Source organism: Heteronotia binoei, chromosome 8 (genome assembly GCF_032191835.1).
Source record: "Heteronotia binoei isolate CCM8104 ecotype False Entrance Well chromosome 8, APGP_CSIRO_Hbin_v1, whole genome shotgun sequence".
Lineage (NCBI taxonomy): Eukaryota > Metazoa > Chordata > Lepidosauria > Squamata > Gekkonidae > Heteronotia > Heteronotia binoei.
The window spans coordinates 86,594,152-86,613,880 of record NC_083230.1 but is presented as its reverse complement, the minus strand read 5'-3'; the positions used below and the strand labels follow the sequence as shown (position 1 = coordinate 86,613,880).

General features: G+C 44.8%; 1 protein-coding gene across 1 annotated transcript in view; it reads right to left on the bottom strand.

The window, feature by feature from the left end:
• Positions 1-19,729, bottom strand: part of MYH9 (myosin heavy chain 9) — a 104,530-nt gene that overhangs the window by 1,868 nt on the left and 82,933 nt on the right. Inside the window, exons 20-39 of the mRNA XM_060245524.1 lie at positions 19,382-19,490; positions 18,933-19,064; positions 16,512-16,718; positions 15,859-15,996; positions 14,751-14,874; positions 13,768-13,939; positions 13,098-13,310; positions 12,534-12,678; positions 11,773-11,979; positions 11,117-11,221; positions 9,901-10,053; positions 8,891-9,139; positions 8,210-8,422; positions 7,360-7,572; positions 7,032-7,193; positions 6,593-6,721; positions 2,142-2,230; positions 1,891-2,014; positions 1,148-1,356; positions 258-366 (exon numbers count right to left, since the gene is read on the bottom strand). Of these exons, the coding sequence (XP_060101507.1) occupies positions 258-366; positions 1,148-1,356; positions 1,891-2,014; positions 2,142-2,230; positions 6,593-6,721; positions 7,032-7,193; positions 7,360-7,572; positions 8,210-8,422; positions 8,891-9,139; positions 9,901-10,053; positions 11,117-11,221; positions 11,773-11,979; positions 12,534-12,678; positions 13,098-13,310; positions 13,768-13,939; positions 14,751-14,874; positions 15,859-15,996; positions 16,512-16,718; positions 18,933-19,064; positions 19,382-19,490 (3,202 nt within the window). The remainder of the gene's footprint in view (positions 1-257; positions 367-1,147; positions 1,357-1,890; positions 2,015-2,141; positions 2,231-6,592; positions 6,722-7,031; positions 7,194-7,359; positions 7,573-8,209; positions 8,423-8,890; positions 9,140-9,900; positions 10,054-11,116; positions 11,222-11,772; positions 11,980-12,533; positions 12,679-13,097; positions 13,311-13,767; positions 13,940-14,750; positions 14,875-15,858; positions 15,997-16,511; positions 16,719-18,932; positions 19,065-19,381; positions 19,491-19,729) is intronic.

Sequence of the window (19,729 nt, the reverse complement as noted above, 5' to 3'; positions counted from 1 at the left end):
TCCTAAAATCTTCCTGGATGTGGATTTAAAGTTTTGCACTGTAATGTTTATGCTAGTCAGACAACCTACTTTTATTATACAACACACAGCCTTTATCACAAACATCCCACAAACCAGCCTTTAAGTCAACAACTTGGATATTTTAAGGTCAAGCTAGAACATTTCCATGAGCAGACAGGCTGAGTGAGTGCAAAGGAACAGCCTCCAATCACAAGGCCCTGTCACCAAGAACCACCCACTCAAGGCCACACAGGTACCTGATCCTTGTACTGCTCAGCATTACGCCTCTCATCCTCCACCTGCAAGAGGACATCCTTCAGTTTCTTCTCAGTACGTCGGACCTGCTTGCTGGCAGCCTGGCGCTCCCTGTAAAGAAAGGGGATGTAAGGGTCAAACAGAAGGAAGAGCTCCCCAATAGCCAAGCATCTGGTTCAGACAGAGAGACCCAGAGAAGCAATATATGAAAAGCGGAAGAATAAGATATTCTCAGTTTAGCAGCTCAAAGAATCAGAGCAAAATTATCAATATAAATTTCAAGGCCAGACACATAGCATAGTAAGTGCCAAAGACGGGGTACCCTGAGCATGAAAGTGCCTAACAGACAAAACTGAAGAAAATACTAATGGTACATTACAAATGTGCGAGTGGCTTGCCATGATGCAGTTACTGCACTCTTCACTGAGATTTTTTTTTTCTAGAGTGCCTTCTGAGAGGCAGATAGGAGCCAGTACAAAAAATATCCTGACAGAGGGGCAAAGCAATCCAACGGTTCATTGAACACTTGGCACTGATGCAGAGTTACATGCCCTGAAACAACTAGTTGCAAGTTCAGCTTTTATCAATATTTAAAGAATTGCTTAGCTAGATCACCATAAATTAGTTCATTAAGGAATGTATGACTTTGGCCAACACTCAGTGTCCATTGAATAACCATGCAGTAATTGATTTCCTATTCTGACAGTACCGCTTGTTAAGACTTAGATTTGAGTGACAAGAAGCAGCCTTGATAGTAAAGACAGATGTCTAAAAACACCAGCCCCACCCCTTCCCTTAATCAAAAGGACTGAATAAACAAGTGAGTACAGGACCCCTGCTTACAACCTTGCAAAAACCAGCTAGAGCACAAGTAAACACCATCAACACCTACTTTGTCTCAGCATCCAGCTGCTCTTCCAGTTGTGCTATCTTTGCTTCCAGAGCAGTGATGGAAGACTTGTATTTAGACTTCACAGCACTCTCCATTTCCTGAAGTTTGGCCTTCAGTTCCTTATTCTGACGCTCAAGCTGTTGGCGAGCATTTTCATTCTTCTGGGCATTACTACGCTCTGCATTCAAGTCAGTGTTTATCTGGTCAATCTGGGGAAGACAATTAGAAATGCACGGATTACACAAACAGAAGCAGAAAATTAAGTAGGCCCAATCTGTTTAAGCAGCTTCCAACTCCAAGTGCTGAATTAACACTGACCCTTTGAGTACAGACAGGGAGAGTATTATTTTTGGAAGTAATGTCAATTTTTCAGAAAACACGGCCACAACTACTGACTAGAAAACACCCAACAAAAGACCAAATATCCAGGAGATAATAAAAACACATTTTAACATACAAAAATCCCGCACCAGCTTCCCCCACGTATGAAAAAATCTGTCATGTTGCTAAATGAAGCTACAATTCAACATGACTGCTCTGCCTTTCCTGTATGAGCTTGTCTAGGATTTGAAACTGCCCCTCTGATGCTCAAAGTGAGAATTGTGCATTTAGAGCAACAACCCTCTTGAAAATATTCTCCAATATAAAGCACTTTAGGAATGGGACAAGCATGGCCATTTTGAGGAATTACAAGTTTTTCTCAACAGGGCCTGTTTGTCAGATGAAGCCCCCCAAGCACTAACCTGCAGATTTGCTTTCTTGAGCCTGTCATTCATCAACTCTGTATTGCTCTGCTCTTCCTCTAATTCTTCTTCCAGCTGAGCTATCCGAGCCTCCAAACGGCGCTTCTCCTCCAAGGCCAGAGCTCTAATAAGGAGAACGCATACATAGCGAGAGCATATCAATACAGGGCACTTCCAAAAAGAATGCTTACCAGAATACCTCTTAAGACATGTTGGATTTGCTAAAGGAAGGATGACATGCCATTACTCACCCCTTGCCACTGCTGTTGGCAATCTCGTCAGCTAGCTCATCCCTCTCTTGCTGAGCCTGGCGCTTGGCACGCTCTGCAGCTGCAAGTTCCTAAAATCAGAGCAAGAGGTACACTAAGACTCTGGCTCAGATTCAAATTTGTTGCAGGGATGGGATGCTTGCCATATTATGGAGTACAGGGCACAGTATCTAGAATCTTGCTGAGTGTGTCTTGAGTACAGGAAGCCGCTTCACTCTGAGTCAGTCACAGTCACAAAACATCACAATAACCATCAGTCTTTCCCTTAAGTAGTTTGTAATACTACGAAGTACACAAAGAGGGACTATCTAAGCACAGGAATTATTCCAGCCAAAGCATCGCAGGATTCTGTAATACACAGAGATTTATTTATTTAGGTAACGGTATCCTGCCTTTATTCATGGATCAAGGCGGCTTACAAATTACAAAATAAAACCCACGAAGAGCCGCCAAGAGATCCCAGTGTTGGTTTGTACCTGTTTTTAACTGAAATACACTATGGTTTACTGAAGTTGATTCAGAGTCAGTTTAGGAATCAGAGGGTCAAGAGAAGCCCTTTAAGGAACAGCTCCAATCTGAGCCCAGCAGAAACAAAACTGCTTGTCTCCTTAAGCATCTGATGCCCCGATCCTTCACCATCAAATAGTCTGGCTATGAAGTGGAAACTCTGTGTCAACCTCCCCCCATCAGGACCCATCACCTCCATCCCTTTCCCAAAAGACAGGTTATTCCATCCAAACTCCCATACTCCATTGGGTACTTGAGGGCATAACACATGGTTAGCACTTAGTTAATTAAGAGCACTTAGTTAATTAAGACCATTGCACTTTACTGTCATCGGCACCTTAAAATAATACAGCACCTTAGTTAGCATAAAAAATTTTTCTAACCCTCCTACCCACCGGACCCTATCTCCCAAATTATTAAGATTGGATTAATGTATTGGTTATTTAAATTGATTTTTACTGATTAGCTAATTTAAAGGATTTATTTATGGCAAATTAATAAGAAGAGGGATATTGATTGAAGGTTTTAATTAAGGAGCCAATTGGACTTATAATTTATTATTGTTAGCTAATGAATTAGGATGGTGTTGGGAAGGATTTTACATTAAATAACTATTAGAATATTAGTGGGTAACTTATTGATAGGTCAATTGGAGCTGGGAGGGTTGAGAAGGGATAAGCTTAAACATCTTGTCAGTAGAAGGGCTGGTGGATACCAGTAAGAGATGACTGGTCTGGGGATTCCGGTACTCCTGGGGAGGGGAAGGTATGACGGTGGGAACAGGCGGAAATGTAAGGGAAGGGGATTGAGACAAGACAGTGCTCGACCACCTTTCAGCCTGCGTCCCATCCCGATGGTGACAGGTAGTGGGGCAAGGCGAAATTACTCGCCTCCGTCACTGGTGTTATGTAATGCCAGGTCCATTAACAATAAGACCTCTACCCTTCGGGAATTTCTGCTTGAGCAGAACATGGACCTGGCATGCGTGACCGAGACCTGGGTGCGTGATGGGGAGACCGTAGCCCTCTCCCAGACGGCTCCCCCAGGATACTCGGTCTTTCACCAGTCGCGGACTAGCGGGCGGGGGGGAGGGGTGGCACTGTTCATACGAGAGGCTTACTCCTTCCGGGCCCTCCCGGCCCCGGAGATCAAGGGCATTGAATGTGCCGGTCTGGCGTGGGACGTTGGGGAGGGGTTGGCGATCTGGCTGGTGTACCGACCGCCTAACGCACCAGCCAGCGCCTTACTATCCCTGATGGAGGCCGCAGGAGGATGGGCATTGGAGCACCCGAGGCTTCTGATCCTGGGTGACTTCAATGTTCATGCCGATGACGTGACCTCCAGTCAGGCGATGGACCTAGTGTCTTCCATGGCAACACTAGGACTCTCCCAAGTAGTTACGACGCCCACTCACCAGGCAGGGCACATGTTAGACTTGGTCTTCGCGGCGGGAGTTTTAGTGAACGATCTTGCTTCTATAGCAGTGCCATGGTCAGATCACTATGCCCTCAAGGCTCGTGTGGACGTCCCACCCCAAGCCCGTTTAGGCGGCGAGCTCATTTTAGCTGATGGACCCAGAACGGTTCCTGACGGCTCTGCGGGATCCCTGGCCCCCTGGCGATTCCCTTGATGATCTGGTGGAGTCTTGGAACGATAGGCTCTCCGGGGCCATCGATGAGATCGCCCCTAGGCGTCCTCTGCGCCCTCGTTCAAAGCCTACACCCTGGTATAACCGGGAGTTGCGGCGTTTGAAACGGGGACTCAGACGACTAGAGAGGCAATGGCGGCGTACTCGAGATGAAGCGACTCGAACATCTTATAGAGAGTCTATGAAGTCCTATGAGATGGCAGTCAAGGCCGCAAAGAAAACATACTTTGCGGCCGAGATTGCGTCTGCAACTTCGCGCCCGGCACAATTGTTCAACATAATTCGGACTCTTACAACACTGCCACAGGGCAGACCAAATTCTAACGAATTGGAAACTGGCTGTGAGGCTTTTGCGAATTTCTTTGCAGATAAAATCGCATCGCTCCGTTCCGACTTCCCTGCCATATTAGATACAGTCAGCGAACCTGAGGCTCCGCGCCTGTCTTCGGATCGTGTTCTGGACAGCTTCAGTGCTCTCAGCCTGGAAGAAGTTGACAGGATCCTCCTATCTGCACGCCCAACAACTTGCAAATTGGACCCGTGCCCCTCCTGGCTTATTAAGACCTGCCAGAGGGAGCTGAGATATCCTATACGGGATATCATAAATAGATCCCTATTGGAGGGGCATTTTCCATCAGCGCTTAAAGAGGCAGTGGCCCGTCCCCTCTTGAAAAAAAACAACGTTAGACCCGGCTGAATTGGCACATTACCGGCCGGTCTTGAATTTGCCCTTTTTGGGCAAACTTATTGAGAGGGCAGTGGCGTTGCAGCTACAGAGTTTCCTGGAGGACGCTTCTGTCCTTGACCCCTGCCAGTCTGGCTTTCGCCCGGGCCATGGGACGGAGACAGTGCTGGTCGCCCTGGTGGATGACCTTCAGCGGCATCTGGATCAAGGCGGCTCGGCGGTGCTGATGCTGTTAGACCTATCGGCAGCGTTCGATACAGTCGACCATCGGTTGCTGGCCTGCCGTCTTGCCGATGCGGGGATTCAGGGGCTGGCCTTGCAATGGCTTTCCTCTTTCCTCGACAGTCGGGGACAAAGGGTGGCGATTGGGGATGAACTGTCCCAGAGACACACGCTTGATTGCGGAGTGCCTCAAGGGGCGGTACTCTCCCCGATGTTATTTAACATCTATATGCGCCCCCTTGCCCAGATTGCCCGAAGGTATGGGTTGGGTTGTCATCAGTATGCTGATGACACCCAGCTCTATCTACTTATGGACGGCCAGCCTGCCTGCGCCCCAGAAAATCTGGACTGGGCGTTACAGGCTAGGTGGCTTAGGCTGAGCGGGCTGAAGCTGAATCCGGCGAAGACAGAGGTCCTTTGCTTGGGTCGTTGTGGCCCGGGAAGGGAAATCCCCCTGCCAGTTTTTGACGGAGCGCCGTTGACAGCGGCGCACAGGGTCAAAAGTCTGGGGGTACTATTGGAGCCTTCATTGACAATGGAGGCTCAGATAGCAGCCACTGCCAAGTCCGCATTTTTTCATCTTAGGCGGGCGAGGCAGTTGGCCCCTTTCCTGGAGCACGACGACCTAGCAACGGTGATTCATGCCACGGTCACCTCGAGGTTGGACTACTGTAATGCCCTCTACATGGGGCTACCCCTGTGCCGAACCCGGAAACTGCAGTTAGTGCAGAATGCCGCTGCCCGGCTGTTACTAGGGCTCCCAAGATGGGAGCACATTCGGTCGGGGCTTCGGGATCTGCACTGGCTGCCAATAACATTCCGAGTCCGGTACAAGGTGTTGGTCATTACCTTTAAAGCCCTATATGGCCTAGGACCTGCCTACCTTAGGGACCGTCTCTCCCCATACGTTCCCCAGAGAGTACTACGATCGGGCTCACAAAATCTGCTAGTAATCCCCGGGCCAAAGGAGGCCCGTCTGAAATCCACCAGGGATCGGGCCTTCTCGGTAACGGCGCCTTACTGGTGGAACCAGCTGCCGGAAGAGGTGAGGGCCCTGCGGGACCTAGGGCAGTTCCGCAGGGCCTGTAAAACAGTCCTCTTCTGGCTGGCCTACAACAACTAACTGACACTGAGAATTTCTGGATGGAATTAGAATGCATTTAACAGACCACTGGTTTTTACGTCTTATGTTTTATTAATTTATTGTTTTAACCCTTATTATGTAAATGTTTTTAAGATAAACTTATGTAAGTTTATGTGTTGTGAGCCGCCCTGAGCCACTTCAGTGGGAAGGGCGGGATATAAGTCAAAATATAAATAAATAAATAAATAAATATAAATTGTGTGCGCTAATGTTCCAGATTTCTTTACCTCCTGCATTTGAATCATTTCTGCTTCCATGCTCTTCAACTTCTTCTCATTCTCCTTGGCTTGTGCCAAAATTTCTTCTCTAGAGATACGTGTGTCATCCAGCTCTCGCATGTAATCCTTCATTTGGGCCTAGAAGACAGACAACCCATGAAAACAATCTTCTCCATTTAACCTATTTCTGCCCATTGCAACAGACAGTGGTTCTCTCTCTGCAAGGGTCTTTTGCAGCCCTGCTACCCATGAGTCCTTTAACAAAAAACAGAGCAGTGTTTTACAAGTCCCAGCTGAAGAGTGCCAAATTATTCTCTAAACTTTTCTTACTCAAAGTGAGATTTTCTGTTGTTCTGTAACAGCTGCGATGTTAATAATTTATCCCCCTGCCACATTCCCATGGAGAAGTGCTGAACAGACCAAGCACCAAAGCAACTCAGAGCCTCACCTGCAACTTTCGGAGCTGCTTGATGGCTTCATCACGATTCTTGTTAGCAGAGTCAATCTGGGCCTCCAGATCCTTGAGGTCCATTTCTAGCTTCTTCCTGGCAGCCACAGCAATAGAGCGCTGCTTCCTCTCATCTTCCAACTCCGCTTCCATCTCTCGCACCTATTAAAAAAGAGAGTTTAACCCCACACAGAGTTCTTCCTGTCTCCAATCCAAGTGAACAGGAGGGGGACATTCCATCTGCACCCTATAAGGTGGCTCATTCATCTGTCCTCCCAATTAAGGACTTTCTGAAGAATGGGAGATTCCTAGCTTCGCAGAACTTTACCTGTCTCATCAACTGCTTTCTCTTCTCTTCATTCTGCTCATCACGGGCTTGGAGATCCCGCTCAAACTGTGCCTTCATGGCTTGCTGGTTCACTTCCAGGCGCAGCTTGGCATCTTCTGTGGCCTGCAGCTCATCTTCTAACTCTTCCAGCTGAGTTTTCATTTCCTCCATCTGCTGCTCCAAAGCTCGTTTAGATTTCTCCAACTCATGGACCTGCCACACAAAAACTATCAGTTTCTCCCACAGGGACAATGGGAAGAGCTTTATTAAGAAATTAATAGCATAGTCTGGCACACACAAATAAGGCACTGAGACAGGAATACAGGTCACTGATTTTCAGTTGCCACCCACTTCAAATAGCCCCTTTAGCAATACTTCTTAAGAGAAATTGGCTCATGTAGGAATCCCCAACATCTAAACTCTGAATTCAATCAGTTTCAGGGTGCAACAACTAATTTATATTCTCTGCTAACAAGAATCGTGCAATATTGGCATGATTCAAATAAAATCCAGTGACAACTCTGTCCTATCAGAAAGAATTTTACTCCTTGAAAATTGAGGGAACTGGCATACTTCAAACCTCTGATTATCCTATAAGAATGCTTTACCAGTTGGTGCATACAGACAAACAAGCACCTCAGTTGAAGAGTACAAATGTTTTATATAAGCCTCTCCACAACACAGCTTCTTGCCAAAAGCATTTCAGAAGGTTAGACGCTACTGGCATGGAAATCATTTTCTGTGCCTTATTGCAAGTACACAGGAGTTCAATTTAGGAAGCATTTCCCAGTTTCCTTCCCTCTTCACTCCATCCTGGCAGACACCACGTGTAACAAAAATGTCCACTCACACTCTTGCCAACATCATCCTTTGAACTCATGAGATCTTCCATCTCTGTGCGGAACTGCTTATTGAGCCGCTCAAACTCTGCTTTCTGTTCTATGGCTTCCTCAAGAGCTCTGGCCAAGGAGAGTGCCTTTGTTTCCTTTTCCCGGGCTTCTGCTTCAGCACGATCCCGTTCCTCAGCATATTTTGCAGAGATTGTCTTCTCCTCTGCCAGCAGCTAGAAAAGAAAATCTCTGTGTTATCAGATTCCCCAAGGAAAGCATTAAATCTCCCCCAATGTTATTATGTCAAGCATTCCCAGTGGCATGGACTGGCCATCAAACACAGGCTCCTAGGCATCAAACTCTGCTACCAATTCCAGATTCTTGACAAGGGTGTAAACTAAATTCACTGGATTCCAGGTTTTAAATCCAGGAGTCTCTTCCAATTTACAGCATCCCTTAAAGGGCCCACTGTATGGCTCAGGACTATTTCCAAACACAATCCAGTGAGACTAAGCAAGATGACAGTGGGATAATTCATCGTCAACCTTCATATCATGCAACCTCAATCTTACCCACTCAGTTATGGAACAAACAGGTTCATATCCACTATACAAACATTTCTGCTCCTTTATCAGATGCTAGAGTAAGTGAGTAGGAAGAAGGAAGGGATAACCCTATTTCAAGTCTGCAAGTGAGCCTACCTGATCAAATTTCTTCTGCTTTTTCTCCAGGTTGGAGACTATCTGCCGCTGATGATCCAAATCCACAGTGATGTCATCCAGTTCTTGCTGCAGCCTGGTCTTTGTCTTTTCCAGCTTGTCGTAGGCAGCTGCCTTTTCCTCATAACGCTGGCTCATGGCCTCCAAGTCTTTCTGCAGCTTCTTCTTTGCTTCCTCCACGGACTCTAGACAGCCTAGGCCTTCATCCATCTTCTTCTTCATTTCTGCTGTCTAGGGGGAACACAAGAAGAAGGTGGGTAAGTGGACTGGACAGAACTCGTGTTTTTGAAATACTGTACAGAGGGAAGCAGGAGATACTGTTTTGGAAGGAAAAGCCTAAAGAAAGTTAAAGTGATCAAAAACAAAGAATGTCTGAAGTGAAAGCTTCATACCATGCAATCTTCAAGAGTGCAGACATGATCAACTTAGATAAGTAAAGTGCAATGGTGGGATGCATGCATGAGGGAGTGAAATTGAGCCTTTTCGGAGTGTAGTGCCAGTTAAAAAACTGTAGTGGAGACAGTTTGAGTCCTTATTACTAACTGGAAGTTTTTTGGCAGTTGCAGAACACAATGGAAACAGTGTCGTAAAGTAATTCTGAACACTGTTGTCTTTTATAACCATGTTATCAATGGAGCACCCTATGCTGGAAGAATGATCGAAACAGGAACTTTCAAGTCGACCTCTAGTACATTGGGACTCCTTTTGTAAATTCCACTGGGTCTTGTGCCCTCCTTTGTATACTGTTGTTACTTGATAAACTGATGTATTATTGTTTAGTAATTTGGTTACTATAACCTTTAGTTGTTTTGTATTTATATTCCGGTAAATGACTTCTCTCTTGCTGTTTTTACTCATCTTGAACCAAGCAGTTCATTTCAGCACTTGGAAGAACTCCTTCAGGTAAGCTTACTTTGGTACCATGTAGATGTTCCCCCAGAGTGCCACACTGCAACCAGATTTGGACGTTAAGACTTAAGAGTAAAGAATACCTGGAACTGAAGGGCAGAAATCTGCTTTTCCAAGTTCCTCTTTGCCTCCTCCTCCTCTTCTAGCTGCTCTTTGAAGCTGTTCTTCTCATCCTCCATCTGTTTCAGCTTGGTGCTGAGGCTCAGTTTCTGACGTGTTTCCTCCTGAAGCAACTCCTGTAATGACCATTGTGTCAAACAATTAGCATCTTACCCTGCGCTTCCCATTTACAGGAAGTTCCCTGTGCTTCCCATCTACAGGAAGTCTTCACAAGGCCACCTGTTCCCTAAATTCTGCTGGAAAGGGCCTTTTGAGATTAGTTTTGTATGTACAAAAGCAAGATCAACTAGTGTGGCACAAGGTTATCCTAAAAGAGAAGGTAGTTATAATGCACACTCAGGAGAGAAATCTAAAAATAGGACTGATCTGGGATTAGTATTCCTTACTAAGCAGCACAAATAACACTAACTACCCCTCCATAATGATCTCCTGGAATTAAATGGTCTAAGTCTCCTGCCCAGTAGGAAAGGCTGAAAAAGAATTTCACTGCTTAACTTGAACCTCCCATATTGCTATTTTCTTGACACATAATCTGCTTTTCTCCACAATGGGGACCCAGCACCATCTGCACCTTTGTTCTCACCTCCCTTTTTTTTTTTTTAACTACCACCACCACCTTGTAGGGTACGTTGAGAGTGTGGACTAGCTTGAGGTCACCCAGCAAACTTCTGTGGCAGAATGGGGATTTGAACCTTATCCCAGATCCTACCCATACACTCTTAGCCTCTGTACCACACTGGCTCTCAGGCAAGCCACGAAAAACAGACATGCCACCGTTCAGTGCTGCTAGAGATTTACAGCCAAACTACAACTAGCGAGAAAACGAAACTGACCCTTCTCAGTGCAAGAAATTTCCTAGAACCCCAGCAATATTGTGAATCTGTGCAGAATCAATTCACTTTCTATGCCAGTGTTCCTTCACCCTTCTGAAAAGCACAGTGATCCCCAGATGTCCCCCCAAAACTTGCAGCATCTCTAAAGCCAAACATAATGAACCTGCTGGGAGACTGCAAGTTTGGGCTGGCTACCACAATCAAAACTTGCAGATCATTTTGCACTGCATATTCCTCCCTTGCCAATATAACAAGTCTATCACTATCAAGCAAGTGAACATTGGTTTAAATCAAACAAGCACATCAATGAGAGAAACAAAAAAAGGCTGATCCTTTAAAGCCTCACCTGTGTATCTTGCAGCTGTGACTCCAACGCAGAGAAATCTTTGGCTAGTTTGATTGACTTACTGTCAGACTGGTTCAGAAGGCCAGTGACATTGTCCAACTCAACCTGAAAGAGTACAAAGCAAGACCGTTTGAACAGAAGCTAATTAAGTAACTCTAGATGCCACCCTTTGAAGAACAGGAGAGAAACTCTGAACAAGCAAATGCTTACTGTGCTCCTCTGCAGTGTTGTTAAGATTTCCCTAGTGGCATAAGGTAGGCTTAAGTACCCACCCCCTTGAAAAACTATTTGCTTAGCACTACTCTGTCTACTTGCTTGACATGCAAATCAGCAGAATGAGTAGCAGAATAGTTGACAGAAAGACAGGTTCTTCTCATTTTTACTCCCTTTGTTTATAGCCCACCTTTCTTATTGAGACATGTAAGCTAGGCAGAGACTGCAAACCAGAGTGTATCTCACTTCTGAAAGAGGAAGTACTCATTCACACATCCTCCTTCTCCATCCACTTGAGTTATTCTAGCCCTCTTCTCCATGTGCTTGTTCTCAGCAAAAACTGCACACACCATGAAGAGCCACACTGCTCTTCACTCCCCCCACCCTCAATCCTCACATTCACTGATGCGCAAAAACAGGAAAGGAAAACTCCAGTCCCTCACCTGGAGTTTGCTGACTCTCTCCGCCAGTTCAGTCCGCACTCGATCACCCTCTGCAAATTTCACTTGCAGCTCTTGAAGCTGGGTGTCAGCCTTCTTCCTTTTATGCTCAGAATCTCCTTTGGCTTGCAGTAAGACCTTCACCTCATTGGAGAGCTCAGCACGTTCACTCTCCAGAGCCTGCTTGGCCTTCTCAAGGTTCATTTTCACCTTAAGGAAACAGAGAAAGTTTTATCCCCCAAAGTAGTACCTGCACTGGTTGCCTAATGGGTGCATTATTCCAAAAGAGGTCTAAAAGACTGTTTTTTTAGACTGGTAAAGAACTCCAAATGCTAGAGTTATCAATAAGACAAGTGCTATTATGAACCAAACACAAACTCTGTGTAAATTCAGACAGAATGTCTGTACTGGTAAAGTGATCTGGAAGCACACTATGCAGTTGCCAGTTACTATAAGATCACCAATATCAACACCTTGGAAAGTAAAAGGTGGCTACCAGCTGGTCAGTTGGCTATGACCCTCTGAAACCATGCTACTCCCTATCAATTCAATGAAACAAGCATCCATGGATGCTTTCACTCACTGGAACATCTTTTTAGGCTCCAGCACAACACTTCTGAATTCCAGTCATGTTGTAAGGAAGTGAAAGGTTTTTGCTTTGTTTTCAAGTTCCTAATCTGCCTGCATCCCCCCCTCCTCTCCATCACCACAGACACAGAGAACTGAAACATGGCTTGTTCAAGAGCCCCTGCCAGTGGTCCTACCCGCTTGGTCTGCTCCAGTTGCTCTGCCAGCTCCTCCACTGCCTGTGCATGTTTCTGTCTCATCTCTTGGAACTGTGCCTCGTGGGTCTTTGCCTCATCGTCCAGAGTCTTCTTCAGAAGAGTCACTTCCTGCTCACGTTTTGACCTATTTAAGAAAAGTTATTTCCCATTAGGTGGCAGATGGCTTGATCTTGTCACAGGGACTCCAAGACTGATAGCAACTTGGAATCCTACTCTTAATTGCAGCTACCCCAACCACATCTGTGGGGATTTATTCCAAACCTGTCAACAGCAGAAACTAGCTCAACTTTCCACTGAAGTGTTGGTTGAAAAAATGCTCTGATGTTTGTCTGGGAAACCCCTTGTTTATCTTTACTGAGTCTTGCCAGACACAAGAGTGGACAACAATACAGGTTTCCACTCTACATCAATGCAACAAATGCTTCTGACAGAGGCTGATTGGAGATTGCAGTCTTAAAGTCAGCTTCACCTTACCATTTTCCTAAACTCTGTAGAGGCAGAGCTGGCTTTAGCTTTCCTGTGGGCCCCAGATAGTGTGGTTACCTGAGCTCCTGCTGGGCAGCAGTTGAGTCTAGCGTGTCCTCTAGCTCAGTCTTAAGAGCCTCGAGCTCTTCACCCAAATCCCGTTTTTGCTTCTCCGCTTTGTTTCTGGCAGCCCGCTCAGATTCAAGGTCTTCCTGCAACTCTGTTAATTGAGACTCCAGTTCACGGATCTTCTTCAGAGCCATGTTCTTCTGAGCAGACTCCTCTTCCACCCTGAGAGAGGGAAACAGACAAGGGTTACACACAAAGAAAATATCGTTCCATGAACCATAGGAAAGGCCATCTACCCACACAAAAGTTGTTCAGTGCTCAGAGAAGCCCTGAAAAACATTGGTGCTCCATTTCTGCCCAGTTTCAGACTCTCTCAAAGTCAAGATTAGCTAGAGGCTTATGAGACTTCTGACATGGTCTACAGTACAAGCCAGCTGCTCACTTTATTGCTGCTGACCTGCTCTCACTGCTGACCATTCTAGTTAAAGGTTCTTCTTCCACTGAACTACTTGTTGCGGTAAACACAAGCACAAGGGCTTAACAGTTAGAATCTCAGAATGTAAGGCCTAGAAATCTAGACCCTTTGCAGGAGATCTCTTAATTCTTCACTGGAAAGAAGAGATACATAGGAGAGTTGCCTAATTTCCAGACAGGACCTCCCCCACCTGCCTGACCTCACCTAGCCAAAGCTGCTTGCAGCTCCTCCTCCTTTTTCGCCAGCTGTATTTTGAGCTCTGCTATTTGGGCCTGCAGTTCAGCAATTTGATCATGCAGATCTGTTGAGTCCCCCTCAAGCTTCCGGCGAGTCTTCTCCAGCTCTTGCCGCTGCTTTTCTTCCCGCCGCAACCGCTCTGAAAAGGAGGACGCAGCTGGGTCAGTGGTGGGTACACCTGGGCTCTTAAAATGCTGGCTAAAATGCTTGTGAAAGGTCAGAGCCAGGATGTGTATATACAGTGGTGACAACAACACTGAGCTGCATCGGCAGTTCTGAATTTTACTAATGTCAGAGAAGGGAGAAACCCCCAACTCCACAACTTCCATTGATTCCCCAACTACCATTCATTCTCCACCATAAAACTGCACACAACTGCCATCTCCACAAGACTGTAAAACATCTGACCCACAGGCATTAAAGCCCAATGTTGAAGCTGCCCTCAATCTTGTGTGTGGAAAGTTCAAATTAAGCAATAGTCTGTATGCTAACATTACTAGCAGTGCTAGGAGGCAATCTAATAGAACCAGTAACCCCAAGATTTCTGTAGTATACAAACCCCAGCATTCAAACACCACTGAAAATACAACAGCAGAAATATTCCCACAGCAAGAGGATAAATGGAACCAGCTTCTCTTTTCCATTGGTCTGTTAGAGATTTTCCTCCCCGTTAATTTAGACCAAGGCACAGCTGACAAGATGCATAACCTTCACCCATCCACCACTGAACAGTTCTATCAGACCAATCAATATATTTCACACAAACGCTCTGCAGTTCCACTGATATTAACCCCTTGGGACTTGAAAACAAAATGCAGTCAGGGATTCAACAAATCTCACACGAACAAGAAATCCTGGGGGGGGGGGGGGGGGGGGGGTGGAAACAGGGACAGTCACACATGTTGGAATAAGCCACTAAGCCCACCACTCCACCCCAGTTCTTCCCCTACCTTCTAGCTCTGTTATCATCGCCTCATGCTTGTTCTTGAGTTTGGCTAAACTCTTTGACTTCTCTTCTTCCTCTGTTAAGTTGGTGGTAAATTCAGCAATTCTGTCTTCCAGCAGTTTCTTTTCCTGAAAATCCCAAAACATACATTGTCAAATTTGAGTGGCATTTGAAAATGGTTAATAATTGTAGCCATATTTTATTTGCCCTTCTCTATATATACAGCTGTTGGTCTGAAAGAAGCTTATGAAATTAACTGAAGCACAATCTAGGCAGCAAATGATCCAGAAGATAGTCATAATAGGGGAAAATGCCATCCAGACACAGTGAAGAAGCCCTTGCAATTTGACTTAGATGCAGGCATCTTTGTAGAAGACACTGTGGGCATTCTGAGAGGCAGCTCAATATTTCAAAGTTTCAGAGCTAAACTTTCAGTACTACTGTCTAGTTTGCATTAAAACCCATTGGAAACTGAAAATTACATATTTTATGTAGTTCAGGGAAAGGCTGATTTGGAGCTGACAATCACACTTGGGCAAGACACAAGGAATAAGTGGTCCAACTAGAGAGTTTCCTACTCACCTATCCCCTTGCTTTGGAAGGTCTTCGTAGTACCTGGCAATTTCCTCAAGACTGAAGGCAAGAGTCAGACTACAGCCAGGTTGTACCAGAAGCAAGGCAGAAGCGCTCACACTCAGTAACTGCTTACTGCATATCTCTGTCCCCCTCACTCCTGCGACTCCAAGGCACTTTTGAGAATTTAACTGCACTGGCAAAACTTTCTTACAGGAACCAGTAGAAATATTATTTCTTGGATTATCTACACTGGAGCATTTCTTTGGACCATAACCACATATTCCTAGAACAGAAGCTGCATCAGGAAGGTTCCCAAGCTGATACTACAGATATAGGGAAAATTTCCAGGCTTCTGAATATACATTCTTCCAAATAGTTGTTTTTAAAAAAACAAGAAGCAGTGCAAGGGGCAAGAATTTGCACACCACAACATAAACACAACAAGAACAGTAATCCACCTGTTCATCTAGGATGTTAAGGTGTCTATTTCCACCCTTTCTACGGCCTGCCATGCATGAACACTGTTCCTGGCTTACCTTGGCCAGTTTGCAGTTCTGATCTTCTACAACGATCAAATCTTCTTCCAGTTTCTTCAGCTTGGCTTCAGTGGTCACCTTCTCTAGCTGTAGCTTTTGCCTTGCACTTTCCTCTTCCTCCAACTGCTCTTCAAGCTCCTGCACAAGGCACAAGGAAAAGCATGGTGTTCAGTAGGCAGGCATTAGATTCTGACTAAGCCTTTCAGAGGATCACAAGTTAAACACAACATTTACATCTAGTCATGCTTAGAATATGCACAGCAAACCCACAGTTTATGAGAAGTCACCATAGTGCACATTGCCAAGTTTTTCCACTTCTTTACTGCTTCTTGTAGCAGCCCTAATAATCAAGATTGACCCAATTTCATCAGAGCTTGGATGCTAAGCAGGGTTTTCTATGGTCAGGCCTCGGATGAGGGACCACCATGGAAGACTGGAGTTGCTCGGCTGAAGAAGGCAAAGCAAACCATCTCTGCTCATCTCTCAGCTTGAAAACCCCACAAGTAGGAACTTCACAGGGTCACTGTGAGTGAGCTGCAACTTGACAGCATGCTTTACCTTTTAATTTTTCCTACCAAGAACCCCATGTACCTTCATGTGTTTGAACCACCTTGAGTCATATAAGGGGGCACATACACACATGCATATATTACCTGAATATTCTGCTGCATTTTCCTCTTCTCAATCTGCAGGTGCTGGCACCGTTCTTCCTCCTCCTCCACTCTGGCCTCCAAATCATGACAGATCTCTTCTAGCTCCTGTTTCTTTGCTGTCAGACGGGCTCTGATCTCTTCAGCTTCAGCACAGAGCTCTATCTCTGCTTGTAACTGCTCTTGAAGCTGCATCTTCTCTGTCATCAGCTATACAAAACAGGTTCACTCATTTAGACATCATTTTAAAACTGCCAAAGATGCATCAGCTATAATAAAAAAGTTATGTTCTTTCTTTTATCCCATTGGTTGTATTAAGAGTGCCTCTTATTATTAAGCCCAAAGACAGAAAAGCTACGTATGTCATAGTGGAGTCTGCACAAATGATTACATAATATAGACTCTACAGCAAAGGCTCTCAAAATGCAGATTTGGACCCAAAAGTGAGTTCTGTCTATCTCACAAGTGCATCACAAGTAAAGATGTAAAATTTCCAAAAATTTTAGAGCGCTGTGTGTGTGGAATTCAGAACAAAACTGAAACGGGGAAGAATCTAGCACACACAATACTTATTATCAAACCTATACTGTATTTTACCAGTTCAACAAAAAAAGTGCATCTGTCATAATATAAAAGCTGTCCTATCTGGCATATTTTCAAGATTTATAAATGCCTTAGTTTTTTCTAGTTTTTCTATAAGGAAACCTGCAAATCTTACCAATACTATAGAGAGCTGCAGCCTCTTACACTCTAAGCTATCTTAGCATGTGTTTCTTAGCTTTTATCATTTGGAAGACGGGGGAAACAGTGAAAATAGAACATACAAATTTTGCATGATGTAAACCAGATGGTCAAACAGTCACAATAGAACTGGAAACACATTTGAACACTGAGTTTTAATACAGAACAAGGAAGTTGCAGTAAAAAATCAGTTCTTCCAAATTCAGGTCTACTGGACCCCAAAAATATTGATATTCCTGAATCTCAATATCAGTGTGGTGCTGGGATTGGGTAAATATTCAGGGAAACTGGAATTTATTTGGTTCCATTATACCCTATGGGGACTGTCCCTATTGGGTATAATGGAGAACTCATCTAGGGGTGTCTGGGACTCTGAAGGAGCTGTTTTTTGAGGCAAAGATACCAAATTTGCACTATAACTGCTGGTGCCTCTCCTAAAAACTCCTCAAGTTTAAAAAAGATTGGATCAGGAGGTCCAATTCTATGGACCACCAAGAAGGCGTCCCCATCTTTGGTTGCTTTCAGTGAAGGGGGGGGAGGCATTTAAAGAGACTGTGGTCTCTTTAAATGCCTGAGTTCACTCAATGAATTGCACTGCCATGGCAGCACAGGCCAAATTTGAGAAGGCATCTTTATATGCCTTCTCCAGCTGGTTTACACTGCCATGGCAGCACAACTGAGCAAGTGAACTCAGGCATTTAAAGAAACCCTTTAAAGCCTGAGTTCATTTGCTGAGTTGCACCGCCACTGCGTGGGCCACCTTGTAGAAGACATTTTAAAAGGCCTCTTTAAGGCCTTCTCCAAGACAGCCTGTGCCACTGTACCATGACTTGGCAAATGAATTCAGAAGGCATTTAAAGATACCATGGTCTCTTTAAATGCCTTCTCCAATTTGCCCAAATAAAAGCTGAATAATATCAGATGTTATTCAGGCTCAGCTATATTTTTAGCTGAATTAAGATTAGAGGATCTGTATCTGTATGAATAAATACCCAAAAAATATCGATAAGGTATTTTTCAGGTATTTATTTGATTCAATTTATACCAAACGCATACCCTGATACAGAATACTTTAGTGTTAGTAAATACCATGCTCTAATGCTGTGCATCATCTTTCATAAGTCTTCATACCACCCATTTTGATTAAATAAAACCTTGTCTTAAGAATTTCACTCATTTCAAAGGGAAAAACCTTTCACAGGCGTTTTGTGCAAAATTTGGAATTTTTCTGATGGGATTTTTTTTTAATCCTCAGGAATTCACCCAGATCCCTTCTGTGCTCTTTCTAGGCCTTCACATCTCTATTTGTGAGGCCAAGAGAGGAAAAGAAAGCATACAATGTATTGGGAGAAGGGGCTTGACAGCAAATCTGGGTTTACCTCTGCATAATGTAGGAAACAGCTTACCCATTACTATTCATTCATTCTATGTTGGAAAGCAGAAAGCAAGATGGAGGTACTCTGCAAGTGGGTCACCAAAACTAGTGTTTTGGGGGAAAGTTTGAAAACCATTGCTCTACAGCATTCAGCTTGAGAGAATCTGATCTAAAATATGCACTCCAAATAGAGCAATACACAGATAAACCAGTACATGGACATGTCCTACACTGAGGAATCAGTTAAAACCACAGTACTTTAAGCCCATGCAAACAGACAAACAGATCATCCAGCTGTATCTTTTCACCTGGCTCTGGATAGTTTCCATTTCGCCTAGCCTGTTTTCTGCAGCCAGTTGCTTTTCCTTGACCTTCACCAGTTCTTCTTCCTTGGCCAGCATCTCCTCCTCTTGCCTGCTCACTTGCAACAATGGTTTGACCTGCAGGGAATCAATTTCAGGAGAAAGAGGTTACATGCATGTATTGGTTCAGCTTCTGAAACCTTGTGCGGGGCAAAGTGTTTTTTAGCAGTCAAAGCCAGCAGCGCATGAGAACTGCTGGCAGTCCCAGTCGCCAGCAGGTGCCAAAGGAGGTGTGTTTCTCTACACACAGCTACAGCACGTAATTAGGAAAGTGACATTCAGTGCCAGCAGTGCTATCCTAAGCAGAGTTCACCATTCTAAGCCCATTGACTCTAATGAACTTTGAAGAATGCTGAAGCTCAGCTCAGCCACTAAACCCTTCCTTCAGTCAGTACCTTGGTAAAGAGTCTCCACCACTGCCAGTTGCGAAGCTTCAGGTATGCAGCACAATTCCTCTGGAGAACCTTCATTGCAGTTAACTGCTGCTGGCGCTTGGCAAAAGCCCTGTGGCAGGTAGGATGAAACAGAGAAAGGATCAGGATCGAACTAGAGACCCTTTAGATCCTACCTTCCTTTGCTTCTTCTACTGTAATATTTTTATTTCTCTTTCCAAAACACCCTCTGCTCTGCTTAGTACTATTAGTTTCAGTCTGATATCAATTCCTTACCATAATCTGAATGAATAACCTCCTTGGAGGCTTGTCTGAAAAGCCTCCTGTCATCCATTGCTCTAGACTCTAGCA